We start from the raw sequence: 19,850 nt of genomic DNA, 5'->3' as shown, positions 1-19,850 counted from the left end.
GAAATACATGTTGGAATTCTCCATTACATAAATCCAGAACTTTTCACCTACTTCTTTTACATTTTGTGTGTATAGACAGAAACAGTGAGTGAAAACTTGTAGGAAGGCTGGGAATTGAACCTGGATCTCCAACTTACTAGGCAGTTGCGTTAGCCACTAAGCCACCCTGGAACAGCAGTTCACACAACTGCACTGATTACATTGGCACATCTCCCTCCATGATCCAAATTCTGACTGCCACCCCAGTCTATTTTAAATTCCCTCTTACACACAGACAGAATTGCTGAGGCTGTTAATGTTCTTCAATAATGTTTCAGCATTGAACATAAATGGGGGACCCAACTTGAAACCCAGGCACATGTACTTGACAAATGATGTGACAAAATTTCAGAGACTTTACTAGTCTCATACAGATATGCTTTTATGTGTATAGATTGAAGCAGTACCCACCAGGGTAGCTGAGAACCCCAATGCACTGCTTCCTGGACTCGGGTAGGTGTGCCGGCGCTGGATCGAATCCACCGGGTGGATTACTGGTGATGGCCAGTATGCCAGCCAGCCTGGATGTGGTTTTTAGGTGGTTTTCCACATCCTGCTTTGTGAATACTGGGCTAGTCCCCACATTCCACCTCAGTTACATAACTCTCGGACATTGGAAAAAGTTTGCACTCTTTCATGGCTTACACTAGAAGCATACAGCTGGAATACACTAATTCCGTCCTTGGAGGGGGGGAGGAGTGGGGGGGTTCGGGGTGGCATCAGGAAGGGCATCTGGCCACCCTCTGCCGCTAGCATTCTCAAATCCGCATGTAACATGGCCGACTCCACATTGGAGTGGGTCAAAGGCCGAAAGGAAAAGGAAGGACTGATGCAGCAAGTTAAAATTTGTACCAAGGCCAGGAATCAAACCCGAGTCTCCTGCTTACTGACTTATTGTGTTATTTCATTTGTATAAGTATTTGCACCTGAGTTTCAGGCTGGATCCCCCATTTACACTTGATGCTGAGGCACCATTCCAGAACGTGGAGAGCTTCGGTAATTCTGTTCATGTGTGAGGAGGAATTTACAGTAGACTGGGGTGGCAGTAAGAATTTGGATGGAGGAAGGAGGCATGAAATGGTAATCTGTGCAGTTGTGTGAATGGCTGTACATAGGTGACTTAACAGCTAACAAACCTGCCTATTAATTAGGAAATCTGGGTTCGATTCCCAGCATTGATAATATTTTCACTCGCTGCTTCAGAGTATACATATGAAATTGTACCAGATACTATTGGTTTTCTGTCTTGAGCTGACTGCAGTTTAATTAAAAAGAACTATGGCAGACTCATTTTACCTTTTATTTATGAAGCATCTTCAGTTGTTATTCTGCAAATTGCATGCATGTTCATATATTTATCATTCTTTTAAGTTAAAAAGAGCGTTTTGTTGATAAGACTGGTGGGCAAGTTACTTGTTGTTGTTGTTGTTGTTGTTGTGGTCTTCAGTCCAGAGACTGGTTTGATGCAGCTCTCCATGCTACTCTAACAAATTTCTCTTCTTTAGAAACACTTTCCTTGCTATTGCCAGTCTACATTTTATATCCTCTCTACTTCAACCATCATCAGTTAGTTTGCTCCCCAAATAGCAAAACTCGTCTACTACTTTAAGTGCCTCATTTCCTAATCCAAATCCCTCAGCATCGCCTGATTTAACTTGACTACATTCCATTATCCTTGTTCTGTTTTTGTTGATGTTCTTCTTATATCCTTCTATCAAGACACTGCCCACTCCGTTCAACTGCTCTTCCAGATCCTTTGCTGCCTCTGACAGAATTACAATGTCACCAGTGAACTTCAAAGTTTTTATTTGTTCTCCATGGAATTTAATTCCTACTCAAAATTTTTCTTTTGTTTCCATTGCTGCTTGCTTAATATACAGTCTGAATAACATCGGGAATGGGCTACAACCATGTCTCACTCCCTTCCCAACCGCTTTTTCCCTTTCGTGCCCCTCAACTCATACAGCCTAACTGCCATCTAGTTTCTGTTCAAATTGTAAATAGACTTTCACTCTCTGTATTTCATCCCTGCACCTTCAGAATTTGAAAGAGAGTTTTACAGTCAACATTGCCAAAAGCTTTCTCCAAGTCAACAAATTCTAAAAATGTAGGTTTGCCTTTCCTGAATCTATCTTCTAAGATAAGTTGTAGGGTCAGTATTGGCTCACATGTTCAAACATTTCTATGGGATCCAAACTTATCTTCCACAAAGTTGGCTTCTACCAGTTTTTCCATTCACCTGTAAAGAATTCATGTTAGTATTTTGCAGCTGTGACTTATTAAACTGATAGTTTAATAATTTTCACACTTGTAAACACTTGCTTTCTTTGTGATTGGAATTAATATATTCTTCATGATGTCTGAGGGTATTTTGCCTTTCTCATACATCTTGCTCACTAGATTGTAGACTCTTGTCAGTGTTGGCTCTTCCAAGGCTATTAGTACTTCTAATATAATGGAATGTTGTCTGCTCCCAGGGCCTTGTTTCGACGTAGTTCTTTCAGTGTTCTTTCATATGCTTCACTTAGTATTGTATCTCCCATTTTGTCTTCATCTACATCCTCTTCCTTTTCCATAATATTGCCCTCAAGTACATTGCCACTGTATAGACCCTCTGTATACTCCTTCCAACTTTCTGACTTCCCTTCTTTGTGTAGAACTGGTTTTCCATCTGAGCTCTTGATATTCATACAAGTGGTTCTCTTTTCTCCAAAAGTCTTTTTAATTTTCCTGTAGCCAGTATCTATCTCACCCTCTAGTGATATATGACTCTACATCCTTACATTTGTCCTCGAGCCATCCCTCCTAGCTCTTTTGCATTTCCTGTTAGTCTCATTTTTGAGACATTTGTATTCCTTTTTGCCTGCTTCATTTACTGCATTTTTATATTTTCTCTTTTCATCAATTAAATTCAATATTTCTTCTGTTACCCAAGGATTTCTACTAGCCCTGGTCTTTTTACCTACTAGATCCTCTGCTGCCTTCACTACTTCATCTCTCAAAGCTACCCGTTCTTCTTCTACTATATTTCTTTCCCCCATTCTTGTCAGTCATTCCCTAATGCTCTCCCTGAAACTCTCTTTAACCTCTGGTTTTGTCAGTTTATCCAGGTCCCGTCTCCTTAAATTCCCACCTTTTTGCAGTTTCTTCAGTTTTAATCTACAGTTCATAACCAATATATTGTGCTCAGAGTCCACATCTGCCCCTGGACTCTTAAAATTTAAAGCCTGGTTCCTAAATCACTGTCTTACCATTATATAATCTTCCAGTATCTCCAGGCCTCTTCCATGTATACAACCTTCTTTCATGATTCTTAAACCAAGTGTTAGCTATGATTAAGTTATGCTCTGTGCAAAATTTTACAAGGCGGCTTCCTCTTTGATGCCTTAACCCCATTCCATATTCACCTACTACTTTTCCTTCTCTTCCTTTTCCTACTGTCAAATTCCAGTCCCCCATGACTATTAAATTTTCATCTCCCTTGACTATCTGAATTCTGTAATTTCTTTTCTCTCATCATACATTTCTTCTAGTTGGCGTATAAATTTGTACTACTGTGGTAGGTGTGGTCTTCATGCCTATCTTGGCTACAATAATGCCCTCACTATGCTTTTCATGGTATCTTACCTGTGCTCCTATTTTTTTATTCATTGTTAACACTACTCCTTCACTATCCCTGATCGATTTTGTGTTTATAACTGTGTATTCACCTAACAGAAGTCTTGTTCCTCTAGCCACCAAGTTTCCACTACATATAATTTTAAACATTTCCCTTTTTAAATTTTCTAACCTTCCTACCCAATTAAGGAATCTGACGTTCCATGCACCAATCCGTAGAATGCCAGTTTTATTTCTTGTGATAATGACATCCTCCTGAGTAGTCCCCACACAGAGATCCAAATGATGGACTATTTTACCTCTGGAATATTTTACCAAAGAGGGTGCCATCATCATGTAACCATACAATAAAGCTGTATGTCATCAGGAGCAATTACGTCTGTAGTTTCCTCTTGTTTTCAGCCGTTAGCAGTACCAACACAACAAGACAGTTTTGGTTAATGTGAAGAGGCCAGATCATTCAATCATCCAGACTGTTGCCCCTGCAACTACTGAAAAGGCTGCTGCCCCTCTTCAGGAACCACATATTTATCTGCCCTCTCAACATACCCCTCCATTGTGGCTGCACCTATGGTACAGCTGTCTGTATCGCTGAGGCATGCAAGCTTTCCCACCAGCGATATGGTCCATGGTTCATGGGGCACAAGTCACTTATGGTGTTTCTTTACATATTCTGCTCCTTCCCTCCTCGATAGCAGCGTCTGATGTCAAAAGATTTCAATTTGCATTTGTACTTGGTAGTTTTTGCCATTCTGCCATATTTTTTGTGCTGCGTTATTTACACTTCAGTCTTGTAAACTGTTTCTCAATCCACACCACAACAGTGTTTATTTATGCCTGTATGTTTATTTCCGTTCACATTGTTTTGTGTTGCCAACCACTGAAACTACTTTGTATGCGTGCGTATGTGTGCAAGTTAGTGAAAAGTTCTGAAATTTTCTTGTACGTTAGAGATGTGAGAGGACTGAGGTCATGTTGACTTTTACTTTTCTTCATGGGGGAGGGCAGGGGGGAGCACCTATTGGGGATGTGCCTGGATGGTGATTATAGGACAGAATCTGGGAGGAGATGGTAGTGATAAATGGAGCAAATGGTTATATGTGTTATTTAATGTTCTATTAAGTAGTCAGTCAGTTTAAAGAGCATGTGGTTTGCCAAGTTGGTGCGGTCATTTATCAGTTGTTTCTTTTCTGTAATGGTTTTATCGATGTGGCAGTTTTCTTGTAAGGTGAGTAGGTGTTTCTTTCTTTTTCTTTTGTTTTGTGGTTTTTTTTCTGATTTACCTGTCTGTGTGTCTGGCTGTAATTTTATGTTGGTGTAAGTGTTCAGCAAAAGTTGAATAATTTGTGCTATACTTCCATGCTATTACATGTTCTTTGTATCTTGAGTCAAATGTCTTCCTGGTTTGGGCTATGTATTTTCTATCACATGTTTCAGATTTCAGTTGGTAGATCCCTGATTTCTGATAGAGATTAGCTTTTCCTATTGTTTTTGGGATGTGTTTCTGAACTGAGTTGTTTGTTTGGTGGGCTATTTTTATGCCTTGTTTTTTGAAAATATTAGATATTCTGGGTGTGTATTTGTGGTTATATGTTATTGTGTACCATCTTTTACTTTCTGTTTGTTTCACAGTTTGTGGTGTTCCTGTTTTTGTATTTTTTGTATTTATTTGTGTGTGATTTTGTCCTTGTCATGATGACAGCTGGGTGTTTGTTCTTTCCTGTTTGTTGATATTCTTGTTCAGCTTTGTTACTAAGTTCTGTTTGTATCCTCTGTTTATGGTTATTTGTATCATGGTGTTCATTTCTTTCTTGTAATAGTCTGTATCTAGTGGTACTGTGATTAGACTGTGTAGCATGTATTTTAGTGCTGCCTGCTTTATAGAACTGGGGTGTCGTGATGTCTCCTGTATAGTTGTCTGTTTTTGTCAGTTTTCGTACATCTCAAATGTGTGTTGGCTGTTTTGAATCTTTATGGGGATGTCCAAGAAACTTAATTGTCATTTTTACTCTTTCTATATTGTAAAATGTGTCTTATCATGAACAGAATTCGTGTCTGTGTAACTGATCAATTTTATTGCTTGGTTTATCTGTCACACACAAGATGTCACCCATATGCCTAATCCGGTATAGGATATAGTACCTACAGTGTTTGGCACTGTATAATGTGTTCTGCATGGTTCATAAATATAGCTGCTATGGTTTCAGACACTGGGGATCCCATTGGTAATGCATAACTTTGTGAATAGAATAGAATTCATTATAATAACAAGAACAGAACTATTTTCAGTTCAATAATGAATTCTGTTTACAAAGTGAAGGATTACTAATGGGATTCCCAGTGCCTGGAACCATAGAAAACATATTTACGAACCATCTAGAACAGATTATATGTAACAAAATAGTGCCAGATAGGTATGACACCAATACTGGATTAGATATATGGATGACATCTTGTGCCTGATAGATAAACCAAGCAATAAAATTGACCAGTTACTCACTGACATGAATTCTGTTCATGATAAGATACATTTTACAGTACAGAAAGAGTAAAATAGGCAGTTAAGTTTCTTGGACATCCTCATAAAGATTCAAAACAGCCAACACACATTTGAGATGTACGAAAACTGACACAAAAGACACAATTATCCATGAGACATCACAACACCCCAGTTCTCAAAAAAAAAAAAAAAAGCTCCACATACTTAACACAGTACCATCAGATACAGATAATTACAAAAAAGAAATGAATACCATAATACAAATAACCACAAACAGTGGATACAAACAGAACGCATTGACAAAGCCGAACAAGAATATCAACAAACAGGAAAGAACAAACACCCAGCTGTCATCAGCACAAGGACAAAATCCTACACAAATAAATACACAAAATAAAAGAATAAGTACAACACAAACTGTGAAACAAACAGAAAGAAAAGATGGTACACAATAACATACAACCACAAATACACACCCAGAATATCTAACATTTTCAAAATACAAGGCATAAAAAAAGCCCACCAAACAAACAACTCAGTTCAGAAACACTTCCCAAAAAAAAATAGGAAAAGCTAATCTCTATCAGAAATCAGGGATATACCAACTGAAATTCAAAACCTGTGATGGAAGATATGTTGGCCAAACCAGGAGGACATTTAACTCAAGACACAAAGAACATGTAATAGCACAGAAGTATAGCACAAATTATTCAACTTCACCAACATCAACTTAAAATTACAACCACACTCATACAGACATGCAAATCAGAAGGATAATAAAAAATACCTCCTCACCCTACAGGAAAACTATCATATCTAAAAACCGTAATAGAAAAGAAACAACTCATAAATGATCAGACTAACTTGGCAAACCACACACTCTTTAAACTGACTGACCACTTAATGTAACATTAAATAACACTTATAACCATAGGCTCCATTTATCACAACCATCTCCTCTCACATTCTGTCCTATAATCACCATCCAGGCCCATCCCTGCTACATGCCCCCCCCCCCCCCCCCCAATCCCATAAAAGAAAAAGAAACAGAAAATATCAACCCAACCCCAGTCTTCTCAAGTCTCTACCTAACATGCAAGACAATGACATACACACACACACACACACACACACACACACACACACACACACACACAACAAACATACACAGCCAAACATAAAATCGTATCTGTGTGGTGCACAATTTAGCCTCAGGTTGTTCTTTGTAGTTTGTCTTCACTTACAGGTTTTTCTTTTTTCAGATGACTGCACCGGCAAGACATGAAAGTTTTTTCTGTGATACAACATTCATCAAACTAGAGCCAGTAAGTAATATTAATGTGAGCAGTTTTGTTTATTAACATTCAGGCAGCAAGTAAAAAATAAAACTGGCAACTGTTTAATCAAGAAAGTAAAAAGAATAATCTCATTAAAATGGATTATTATCCAGCACAGCCACATCACATTTTCAGATTATTGATTGGTGCTGTCATAACCATCTTCAATCATATGTTACTTAGACTTGTTTTGGCACCTATTAGCTGTCATAAGTGAGTCACAATTTTTTTGAAAATGTTGTACAAGTGTGAGTGATTTTCTTCATTATTATTTTAGATCTAAAAGTTACAAAATGCATATTCACCCTCCTTCAGATTTGGACCCAACAAAGTGGCATGATTTACATTATATGGCCTGTCAGCATAACATGCCATTTACCAGTTTGCTTGATTGCTGTGTTGCTTAGAGGCCATTTTCACTCAATGTTCTAAAACTTCACTACTATCTTGTTTTGTCAGTTTTCAACAACAAACTTAATTATTATTAATTTTATTGGTTAATCCACCAATTGATTTTCTCACTCAACAAGTTTCTTTGTAATTTCACTCTCCATAAATCTTTGAAAAATGGTAGTGTTGGAGTGCTCTGTTTTTACAGTTGGCGTTATTTATGATTTTTGATACCATGAATGCACTAATAATCATTTATTTGTAGTATACATCTTCTGTAGATAGGTGTAAAAGTTACTTGTAGCTTGAACAAGCTGGTATGTACAGTATATAGGAGGTAAAAAAAAGTATCAAATAATTTCAGTTGTAGTATATTCAGTGAAACAAGAAAATGAGTCCAGTAAATGTGGGTCCAGAAAAACTTGATTACTAAGCTAATCATCTTGTGACTGCTGCATTTCCTCTTTTTTCTGTGCTTGCTAAGAAAATTTGAGAGGAATTCTGCCTCACGAAAAACACATTTGTTGCTTTGTTTCCACTCAGACATGTTTCAGTAATTTTTGTGCTATCTTCAGTGAGTTTGTTTGTTTTATTTCTCACATGGAGCTATTACATGTTTATGCTAGTAGCTTTAAGTCTTACAATGCAGTCTACAGCGTGTCATAGTTATTTTAAGCTATGCTGTTTTTATTTATTTTTGTTTAAATAACAAGTTTATGTAGTTTAATATTGTAGTTACAGAAACCAGAATTCCTCTCAAATACTTCATGAGATCAGGAAATTTGTTCTTGAGAGGGGCTCAGTTTGATGGCCATTCATGACAATGCATCCCTGGCCCTTTGGAATTGGGAATCACACTTCCTTTGAAGTTCACCCTTTCATTGTACGTGCTGGCATACAATGAAGACAGTATCCTGTGGTGTATGCATAATGTTGAACGGAGCGATGTAGACCAATTTCTTTAATAATCAGAAGCTGGGGGGATTGTGGTCTGGGTAATGAGGAGGGCAGTATGTGGGGCCCCTCTGACCAATACAGTACTCCTAAATGTGTGCCCCAGATGTTCACACACACTGATGCGAAAATGGGCCGGTGTGTCACCGTGTGTAAACATTATCTGTAATAACACACAAATTAATTACAGAAATTGGGTGTGAGTAGACATTGATGCAAATGAGTGGGGAATGTTGAAAATTTGTGCCGGACTGGGATTGAAGCCTGAGCCTTCTGCTTACTAGGCAGCTGCTCTGACCACTAAACCATCAGGACACAGTGACCATCGCAGCAGCATGGGCTACCCTAACATGCCTCCTGTTGAACCAGATTCTCAATTTGTCCATGCAGTACAAATGTAGTGCCCCTCACAGATTATCCTTGTTACTCACGGCGTTTCACCAAATTCCAGTAAGATTTTGGACCCAGTTTGCATCTGTACTGATTAGATTGTTGGCCATCTTCACCTAATTAGATGTATGTGGTGCCTGTTCTTTCAGTCATGTCTGAAAGAACAAGCACCACATATATATTATCTGTAGTCTTTGTCAAGATAGCACATTCTCAAGCTTTGTAGGAAAATATGTAATTGAGAATATAAGCCTCATTTAATCTCGGTGGTAGCATGCATGGCCCTGTTATGCCCAAGGATAATATTTGCAGTGGACATTAAAAATTTGTCCAAGTTACCTTGGCAACTCCTGGGAGCCACACAGCATATGTCAATGGCCAGTGGACTGCCAGCTGGGGTGAAATTCAGAGCAAATTGGGGCAAATGTGGAAGCTATTGTAGCACCAGGGAACGGCCAGTTTAGTGGGAGAGGAACACACACACACACATGGCCTTTAATGAAACCCCAGAGAAACAAATCCAGTGATGTCTGCGGACCATGGTTGCCATGTGAATGGCCCTTCACAGCCAATCCACTGAACTGGGAAGCAATTATCGAGGAAACCTCAAACTTCCGTGAGGAAATGAGGTGGTGCACCATCTTCCTGGTAGTAAACCATCCAAACATGGTCATATTCATCGATCTAAGGAATTAAAAAGTTTCCAAGTAAATCCACACATAAAATACCAGTAATAGTTTTCTCCATGAATAAGAAAGGGTCATACACTTTCATCAATTTACTAAGGGCACAAAACACATTTGGGGCTGTCAAAAATATGTTCCAGGATTACATTTGGATTGTTGCTGCCTCTGTGTTCTGCAGTTGTGGGTGTTCATCGTGCCACTGATATAAAATATTGACTCAACATTGAAGATTATTGTGTTTCATCGTTTTCTGCCGATGTAATATTTTCACACAGAATTCCTCTTGAGCAACTTTATCTGCATCACTAATATGCTGAGCAATTGTGATTCTGTACAGTTTCAAGTGTAAACATCCATGTATTAGTACTCACCGAACAGTCTTTCATGGATGTCAGTCTTCCAAGATGCATCTCGTGTTGATTTTTGTGGAATGTGAGTGGGGCTCTCCTTAACTTGTTCAATATAATTATCAATACGCAGGCAACCTCGTGATTTGTCATGTCATTGTGAACAACTCATCTCAACAAAGTTATTGTGCCAAGAGTAAATTGTAGGCCTGTTTGGAGATTCTTTAGTGAATTTACTGCAAAATTTACACTGGACAGTTGTTGCAGAGGTCTCTTTGTGAAACCAACCCGCACACACAGCAAGCACACTCTACACCAGTGAAAGTAGCCAATTTAATTGTGCAAACTACACTGGTGCTCCTTGTGGTGGAATGGGGTACTGATACACTATGTAAATCAAACTTGGGGTTGTTTGCTACAAAATGACACATCTACTGAGTCTGTAAGTGATCTCAATAAATTTCTTTATAATTCCAAAGTTGTAATGTCCCTTTTTGACTTACACTGTATTTTTTATAATACATGATTTTTCATTCCCCTGAAAGCAATAACAATTAGTCCTACAGAAGAAATGAATAAATCCTTTTTGTCAGAAATTTAATGTAATTTAATTTTGTACTGGAAAACATTTTCACTAGAAGCCACAGGTTTTGACTTATTTGATAAAAACATAAAAAAGTGACCTTTAAACCCACCCCTCCCCGAACACTCACACCCACCTGTCAGAGTTTTAAGTATGTCGTTGAGGATTCTCCCTCCTAGTGCTATACAAGCACTTGCAACTACACAATTTTTTTCTCCTAATTAACCTTTTTGATCTTCGTGGTACAAAGGAAGCTCACAGGTCCAGTCTGGTGATTTAACCTCACAAGCCTTTAAAAATGAACTGGAATGACAGAAGTGAAGGATAAGAATTTTCAATATTGCATAATGTCACATAATTGACGGGTACCACAGATTTGCAGTGGAGCGTCATGATAACACAACCCAGACAGAAACAATTTAAAGATTTAGTTGATGATGAAAGAGCAAAAAAATACAGTTATTGTCAAATGGGATCCATTGTTCTGTACATTGAGAATTTGCTGGCATGGAGCACAAAATAGTGGTAGGAGTAGTAACTTTTCTGAGGTTACATGCAATATTCCACTGTCAGTTGTGACTGCTTTTGATGGAATTGAACAGTGTGTGGAGACTTTACATATTACTGCAAAGTAAATTGATTTAGCCAAGGGGGATGCTTGGTATAATTTTTTTTATTTAAAACCCACTGTTGCTGAATTTATGAAGAAAAAACGAGAGCTAAAATGAAATTAGAACGTCCTGAATGGATTGTAGAGCTTGCATTTTAAGTGCACTTTACTGCATACTGTATGCAGTAAGGCATTGCAAAGTGAGAAACTACTAATTTCTGATAGATGCCGATGCATTTGAAAAAAGATCACATTGCAGATTGGACAAATTCTGGGAAATACATCATACATTTCCCTAGGTTCCTTGCATTAAACAAAATGGAAGGTTTGAAAAATTACTTGCAGCCTTGAAAGAAGTACAACTATTTTCTGAACTTTTTGAGGACACTGCTAATCTTACTCTGTTTTTGAGAGCATTTACCATTTCAATTGAAATCTCCCCTGTGCATGTACAGATGAAACTCATTGATCTCAAGTCTAATTCCCATTTACAAGACATTACTTTACATTAAAACTGTCCAGGCCTATGTTTTCCTTGCTGCTCCTGCGGGTCCAGGGGTTAGAATAGGCCTGAGGTATTCCTGCCTGTCATAAGAGGCCTCCTGTAGGGTTTGACTTCCATTTTCCAAAATTTTCCTGAAGAGTGACCTAATTGGGGAAGGGGCCTTTATGGTGCATAGTGTCCATCATGAGCTGAGACCTTTCACATTCTTCGTCAACGAGGATCTGCACTTCTGCTCATTCTCCAGCTGTCTGCCCGGTTAACTCCCCACTTACGCCAAGGAGTAGATGCCAGTCACCCTGGGGCATCAGGACTCGCAGCAATGGCCATCCTGCCAGGTGGCCTTTGCTGCAGCTGGGTGACGCCCATGGGGAGGGCACCTGGTCAGAGTGGGTGGCATCAGAGCGGATGACACACCATAAAGCATAGTACGTCATCTCTTGCTGGTGGTCAAACACCAGCAGTCTCTAAGCAATCAAAGTCTAACTTCAGTGCTAAGAAATATGACCCCAAATCATTCCCTTCCCTGGCCACACCATGGTAGGAATGCCTGGTTAAGGATGGCAGAGAAGCTTATTCACCCAGGTACCTCAAATGTATGAGAGTTGATGGGGAATCTTTCTTGTCAATGAAACTTCAGTTTTTTGTGGAGCATTTAGAGGACAAGTTTGGGGAGGTGGCAGGTGTGTTCAAAATGCGGTCAATGTTGGTCTTGATCAAAACAGCATCCTCTGTCCAGTCACAGGCACTACTCGCCTGTGACAATCTGGTGGATGTTTCTGTTCCATCATGCCCATAAGAGCGTAAATATGGTCCAGGGTATCGTATTTCACAGGGACCTTCTTTTGCAGTCTGATGATGGGCTCTGCACCAGTTTAGAGTGGCAAGGTGTCCATTTCATCCGGCGCGTCTACCAGGGTCCGAGGGATGATCAGGTTGCCACCAGTGCCGTCATCTTGGCCTTCGAGGGTGACACGTTACCTGAGAAGGTCAGGGTAATGGTCTACCGTACTGACAAAAAGCCATATATCCCTCCCCCGATGTGGTGCTTTAAGTGCTGGAAGTTCAGCCATATCTGTTCCCACTGTACTTCCAACATCCACTTTCAGAATTGTGGATGTTCTTCGCATCCAAGTACTCCCTGCGCCCCACCTCCTGTCTGTGTCAACTGCAGAAAGCCTTGCTCGCCAGACTGCAGGATTCTCCAGAAAGAAAGAAAAATAATGGAATACAAGACTGTGGACTGACCGACCTTCACTTAGGCTAAGAGAAAATAAGAGGCTACATCCAGTGCATATGACGTCAATCTATGGCACCACTACGACAACGGTTCTACCACCTTCCGTTCCACCACATACAGTTGGCTCTCAGAGCTGTCAGACTCCACCTGCCCCCTTGATGGGGGATGGTACTTTCCTTCCTGTTGCTCCTGCACAACCTACTTCAGGAGCAAACAACTCCCCCCCCCCCCCCCCAATCCATTGGTGATGTCAGTCCCCACTTCTCAGCCAGAGAAGCATAAGTCTTCTTTGGCTCCTCTCACCAGGAAGGGATCCCTTGGGTCACTCCCTTCCCAGGTTCCTACCAGTGGCAAAGCTGACATCTGCTAGTGGCTGAAGCAACCACAGGTAGCTGGTTGTAGGGCTTCACAGTCCTTTTCAGTCTCTGAGACTGAATCAGTGCAGCCCTTCCAGCCAGACAAACCTAAGGAGCAGCGAGAGAAACCTAAAAAGGAAAAGACCCCCCAAGAACCACCCACACCACCACTACCTACAAGCTCTCTGTGTCTGAGGATGAAGTGGAGATTCTGGTGTCCACTGCGCACCTACGGTAGGTCTTGCTGGGCCCTCAGACACAATGGATGTCGATCACACAAGTACTCATCTGGTGACAGCAAGTGACCCTGAGGCATAGACTGCCTCATTGAGTGTTTCATGCCTTCACATGATCACGTAATCCTCCAGTGGAATTGCAGAAGATTTTTTCCACCACCTGACTGAGCTATGGCAACTGTTAAGCTTTACGGAACCTGGTTTCCGGCAATGCAGACCCCTGCCCTCTGTAGCTATAAGAGATACTACAGGAACTGTAGCGACTGTAATAGTGTCAGGTGGAGTTTGCGTCTATGCCCTGAACTCAGTATGTAGTGAACCTATGACCCTTCAAACCACTCTTGAAGCTGTGCCTGTTAGGGTAAGGATGACACAGGAAATAACTGTCTGCAAAGTATATCTTCCTCCAGATGGTGCTGTACCCCTAAACCTTTCCTACTTCTGGGAGATTTTAACGCGCCTAATCCCTTGTGGGGTGAGGCCATGCTTAATGGCCAAGGTAGGAAGGTCGAAAATTTACTGCCACAACTCGACCTCTGCCTCTTAAAAAACAGGTACCCCCACACATTTCAGTGTAGCACATTGCATATATTCGGCCATTGATCTCTCAGTTTGCAGCCCTGGCATTCTCCCGTCAATCCACTGGAGAGCATGTGATGACCTGTGTGGTAGTGATCACTTCCCCATCTTCCTGTCACTCCCCCGGCATTGTGCCCATGGACACCTACCCAGATCAGCTTTAAACAAGGCAGGCTGGGAAGCCTTCACCTCTGCTGTCACCACTGAATCTCCCCCACATGGTGCCATCGATGTTGTCATTGAGCAGGTCACTACAATGACCGTTTTTGAGTGGAAAAGTCATTCCTCATTCTTTAGGGTACCCCGCAGAAGACAGTCCCTTGGTAGTTGCTGGAAGTCGCTGAGGCAATTAAAAAGCTTCGGCGAGCTCTACAGTGGCATCCTTTGCTAGAGCACCTAATAGCCTTAAAGCAGCTTCATGCGCACATTCGCCAGCTTATAAAATGATGGAAACAAGTGTTGGGAGAGATATGTGTCAACCATTGGGTGTCGTACGTCACCTTCCCAAGTCTGGATGAAGATCAGACGTCTTTTTGGGTACCAGACCGCTGAGCACTATGCTTGAGCCTCTGCGTTGGAGGGCTCCCGCCCAGCCTTTTGCACCCTCAAACGGCGGATGGAAAGGAAAGTCCTCTCGTTCACTATGTGCCATATTGAACCCTATAATGCTCCATGTACATAGAGGGAGCTGCTCAATGCCCTTGCACATTGCCCTGACACAGCTCCTGGGCCAGATCAGATCCACAGTCAGATGATTAAACATCTGTCATCTGACTACAAGCAACATCTCATCATCATCTTCAACTGGATCTGGTGTGATGGCATCTTTCCATCGCAATGGTGGTAGAGCACCACCATTTCGGTGTTCAAACCCAATCAAAACCCACTTGATGTGGATAGTATTGGCCCATCAGCCTCGCCAACATTCTTCGTAAACTGCTGGTATGGTGTATTGGCGGTTGGGTTGGGTCCTGGAGTCACATGGCTCATTGGCTCCATGTCAGGGCAGCTTCCGCCAAGATGCTCTACCACTGATAATTTGTGTCCCTAGAGTCTGCCATCCGAACAGCCTTTTCCAGATGCCAACATCTGGTTGCTGTCGTTTTTTACTTATGTAAAGCATACAACATGACTTGGTGACGTTATATCATTGTCACATTGTATGAGTAAGGTTTCCAGGGCCCACTCCCGATTTTTATCCAAAACTTCCTGTTGCTCCATACTTTCTGTGTCCAAGTCAGTTCTTCCCATAGTCCCCCCTCCCCTTCCCCCCCATAATCAGGAGAATCGCGTGCTGCAGGGCTCCATATTGAGTGTCTCTTTATTTTTCGTGGCTCAGCCACAAAGTTGTGTGTCATGCATTATTTCTGTCGGTGTCGCACCATTCATACAGAACCAGAACTTTACCCTTATCCAGCCTACAGGAGATAGATGTGTTGAACTCAACAGTTTTCATGCAAGATGGTGTGCCACTGCACATCACTTGTGAAATTCATCTGCTTAGCCTTTACTTAGTTGGAAACGATTTCATTATCAGCTGATAATTTTCAAATGCTTAGCCAGGTTTAACACCTGATCTCACTCCCTGTGATTTCTGGTTGTGGGACTACCTGAAGGACAGGGTTTACCAGGGAACATTCACACATGTGCTGAAGCACAGCATATCAAGAGATACTCCCTTGTGTGTGTGTGTGTGTGTGTGTGTGTGTGTTGTTCTTAGCATAAGTTAGTTCAAGTAGTGTGTAAGTCTAGGGACCAATGACTTCAGCAGTTTGGTCCCTTAGGAATTCATCCAAACACATATCAAAAGAGATAGCCAGCACATACCTATGGATATGTTTCGTTGTACTGTACAGAATACAATCGTGCATTTTCAGATTCTTCTGGACACTGGACACTGATGGGTGCCATAGTGAGCCCCTTTTGCAGCAGTAATGGTACTGATATGTAATGGTATGATGTACAGTAGCAGCCCATTAAATGTATTTTAGTTGAATTGGTTCAGCATTATTTCTCTTCCCCATGTCCTGACATTAATGCTACCGAGTTAGGTACTTATACAGTAATTAGTTGCCAAGTTATAATGTGTTAAAAAGGGAAAGTTTAATTATAACCACCCAGTAGTATCAGTGCATTTAATTCATTTTGTGTCCATCCCTAGTGTCAGGGTAAGCTACGGTTCTTGTAGTAAACAGGAAATTTTGATTCAAGTACCAGTGTGACCGAGATTATCAATTGTCTTGAAGTAATCATTCATATTCTGTAGACAGGTTTCATCTGTGCTTCTTATAATATGTGTTTCACCTGTACTTAACTAGTTTTCTTTGCTTCAGGTGGAAGCTGAACCACACACATCTCCTAAGCAAGAGATTGAGTACATATCTGTTAAACAGGAGACTCTGGTAAGTACTAAAATACATCTGTCTTTACATTCAAATATATTCCGAGCAAGCCACTATGCGCAGCACAAGGAAGAGTGCTTCATATGGCTGTTAAATATTCCTTTACATTTACATGTATATCCATTCTCTGCAAACCACTGAGAAGTGCATGGAAGAGGGTATTTCTTATTAAATTGAAATGTGGAGAACAGAAAGAATGATTGCATAAATGCCTCTGTGCATGCTTTAATTAATCTAACCTTGTCCCAGCATTTGCTGTGGGAGTGATGTATAGAGGGTAGTTGTATACCCCTAGATTCATCTCTTAAAGTTGGTTCTTGATACTTTATAAGCAGGCTTTTGTGTGGTAGTTTGTGTCTGTCTCCAAACACCTTCCAGTTTAGTTTCTTCAGCACTTTCAAAGGTGCAGTAAACCCACTGAACATCCTTCCATCCGTCCTGTCTTTTTTATATGTTTTCAATATTCCCTGTTAGTCTTATTTGGTACAAGTCCCAACACTTTAGCAGTATTCTGTGGTGGGATGCACGAGTGTTTAGTGAGCTGCCTCCTTTGTAGACTAATTTCATTTCCATACTATCCTACCAGTATGTGCTACCTGTTTTACCTACTTCTGATTCCAAGTGGTTGTTCGCTTTTATATCCCTACGAAATATTACACACAAGTATTTCTATGAGTTGACCTATTCCAGTTGTGACATGATGAAACTGTAGTCATTGGATAATAAATATTTTCCTTTTGTGAAGTGCAAAATTTGATGTTTCTGAATATTAGAGGTACAGCCCTTTGAAATCTTGGAAAGATGAGACTGAATATTTTTCAGCTTTTTTTCAGACAGTACTTCATTATAAATATCTGTGTCATCTGTAAAAAACCACGAGGTTACTATTAATATTGTTTTTAAGTTCATTATTATACAACATGAAAAGCAAGAGTCCCAACACAAGTCCCTGGGGCATGCCTGAAGTTACTTGTACTTCTTTCAGTGACTCTCCATCCTAGATAACATGCTACATTCTTTTTTACAGAGTAATCCTCAATCCAGCCACAAATATTATCTGATGTCCTATTTGACCATACTTTCAATAAGTAGTATGGGTGTGGTAATGAGTCAAACACTGTCCAGAAGTTGAGAAATACTGTACCTCATAGACTTGTTGGATGGTTCTAGCTAGCATGCCTTACACAGGATAGCATGGATCCTACTGACACCATATGCCTTTGAATACTGCACATTATAACATCCCAGCTCTTCAACCAAATTATAATGTCCCAGGACTTTCTGCACCAAATTATAACATTTCAGCTCCTCAACACCCAATTAAAATGTTGCATTAGGAGGTGTCTGCTTCGTGCAAAAGGTCTTGAGTTCATATTGACGACAAGAAGTAATTCTTCATTACAGACGTTTATTTACAAACAGAACTGACAGACTTCACAGACTCAACAACTGACTCTCCGAGCTAACCGCACTGCATATCCGAACTGGCAACTGACAACTCCTAGGTGTATTAATATCTTTCCAAACAATGAGAGTCCTTGACAATGTTTTGTTTACAATACGATAGCAATTCACGACTTAAAACTAAATTAGACATTACAGAATTTCAGTACAGATTAAAGTAAGTAAAAGGATCAGTACATATAAATTCTTACAAGCATAATTTCCAAATAGATTTTATAACATTTTTCTACCAGCTTCTGGATAACCTTCACCAGATTTGTACCGATATTTCCAGAAATATCTTGACATTTGATTCTGGATGTTTCTTGAGTGATTTAGAACAACTATTTATATGTAAAATGATTTAAATCATGTTTCAAAACGTAAATAAATCTTTTTAGCAATATTTCTTGATACAAATTGTCTTTCGAAATTAGGTTATGAAACAGTTTTCACAAGTTTTCGTATTTTTGCGATCATAATATAGAATTTCTCCATAGAAAGCTCCAGAAGTGTGCATTAAACGTTCATTTAGAGACTTTCTCTTTAGCTGGTGAGTTTTTAAAAGTATCTTGTCCATATTATACAAAATAATTTAGCTCAAAACTGATAATTTATACAATTAATCAGAGCTACAGCAAACAGTGAGTCTTTCTTTTACAAAATGAAATATAATTACAAAATTGAATGAAAATAGGTTACTAACACTAATATATATTTACATTAATTCTATTTTTGTTCTTTCTGTGCAAAATGTCCTAATATTGACACAGTACAATATTTAAACATCACCAAAGTTTCCCTTTACATTTTGCATATCTGTATCGACATCCCCTAAAAGTCTACAGTATCGAATACTTCAATATGTCCCAATATGTCCTGTAATCTTACACAACCCCCCCATCAGCACTTCTACGTGAAACACGGAAGGGTTGATGTCCTTACATTACAAAACAGAAAAGTTTTACACACATCTTTGGTGTCTTCTTTCTTGAAGACCGGTGATCTTCTTTCTTGAAGGTCGGTGATCTTCTTCCTTAAAGGTCGGTATACCTCAATGCCACACACTGTATTTCAGTCTCATTTTCACAGTCCGTATGGTTTCCATATACACTGCAGGCTATCACAGGCTGCAATAGCACAGTCCGCTATGAATATACAGCATACAGTGGTCAAACCCAGTTAAACATTAGCAAAAGCATTTAATAGTCGGTGGACCGGTTTTTAAGGACACAGAAATTTGAATTCTCTAAAGTCTAATTACTCAAGAAAATTTACTCTAAATAATTTCTTAAAGCTAAGAGAGGATGGACTGACAGATGGAGAAAATTGATCATACAGGATCACAGAATAAGTGTAAGATGCAATGCCAGAATACGAAAATGAAATATGACAATTGCATAGCTAGGGGACCTAGTGCTCGCCAAACACTTAGCACACAAAGAATGTATGCTCCCCTGAGGAATCAGATAAATACAACATAACAAAGTATACAAAAATATCCTGGTAAGATTACATATAAAAGTCTATAAACATCTATTATCTAAAATACTTATTTACATTTTTTTTATACAATTTCAGTTCGGTCACGTTTCGTAGGCCAAACAGTCTGCCAGAATTTGGGTAGACTAGACGGTA

The 19,850-nt window shown here is 39.9% G+C and overlaps 1 protein-coding gene across 1 annotated transcript in view; it reads left to right on the top strand.

Annotated features, from left to right (window-relative positions):
* LOC126291562 (uncharacterized) overlaps positions 1-19,850 on the top strand; it is a 194,908-nt gene that overhangs the window by 27,853 nt on the left and 147,205 nt on the right. The window contains exons 2-3 of the mRNA XM_049985078.1: positions 7,420-7,482; positions 16,701-16,769. Coding sequence (XP_049841035.1) covers positions 7,420-7,482; positions 16,701-16,769 — 132 coding nt within the window. The remainder of the gene's footprint in view (positions 1-7,419; positions 7,483-16,700; positions 16,770-19,850) is intronic.

Source organism: Schistocerca gregaria, chromosome 9 (assembly GCF_023897955.1).
Source record: "Schistocerca gregaria isolate iqSchGreg1 chromosome 9, iqSchGreg1.2, whole genome shotgun sequence".
In the NCBI taxonomy this organism is placed as follows: Eukaryota; Metazoa; Arthropoda; class Insecta; order Orthoptera; family Acrididae; genus Schistocerca; species Schistocerca gregaria.
The sequence above is the reverse complement of the archived record's forward strand: the minus strand, read 5'-3'. Positions and strand labels throughout refer to the sequence as shown.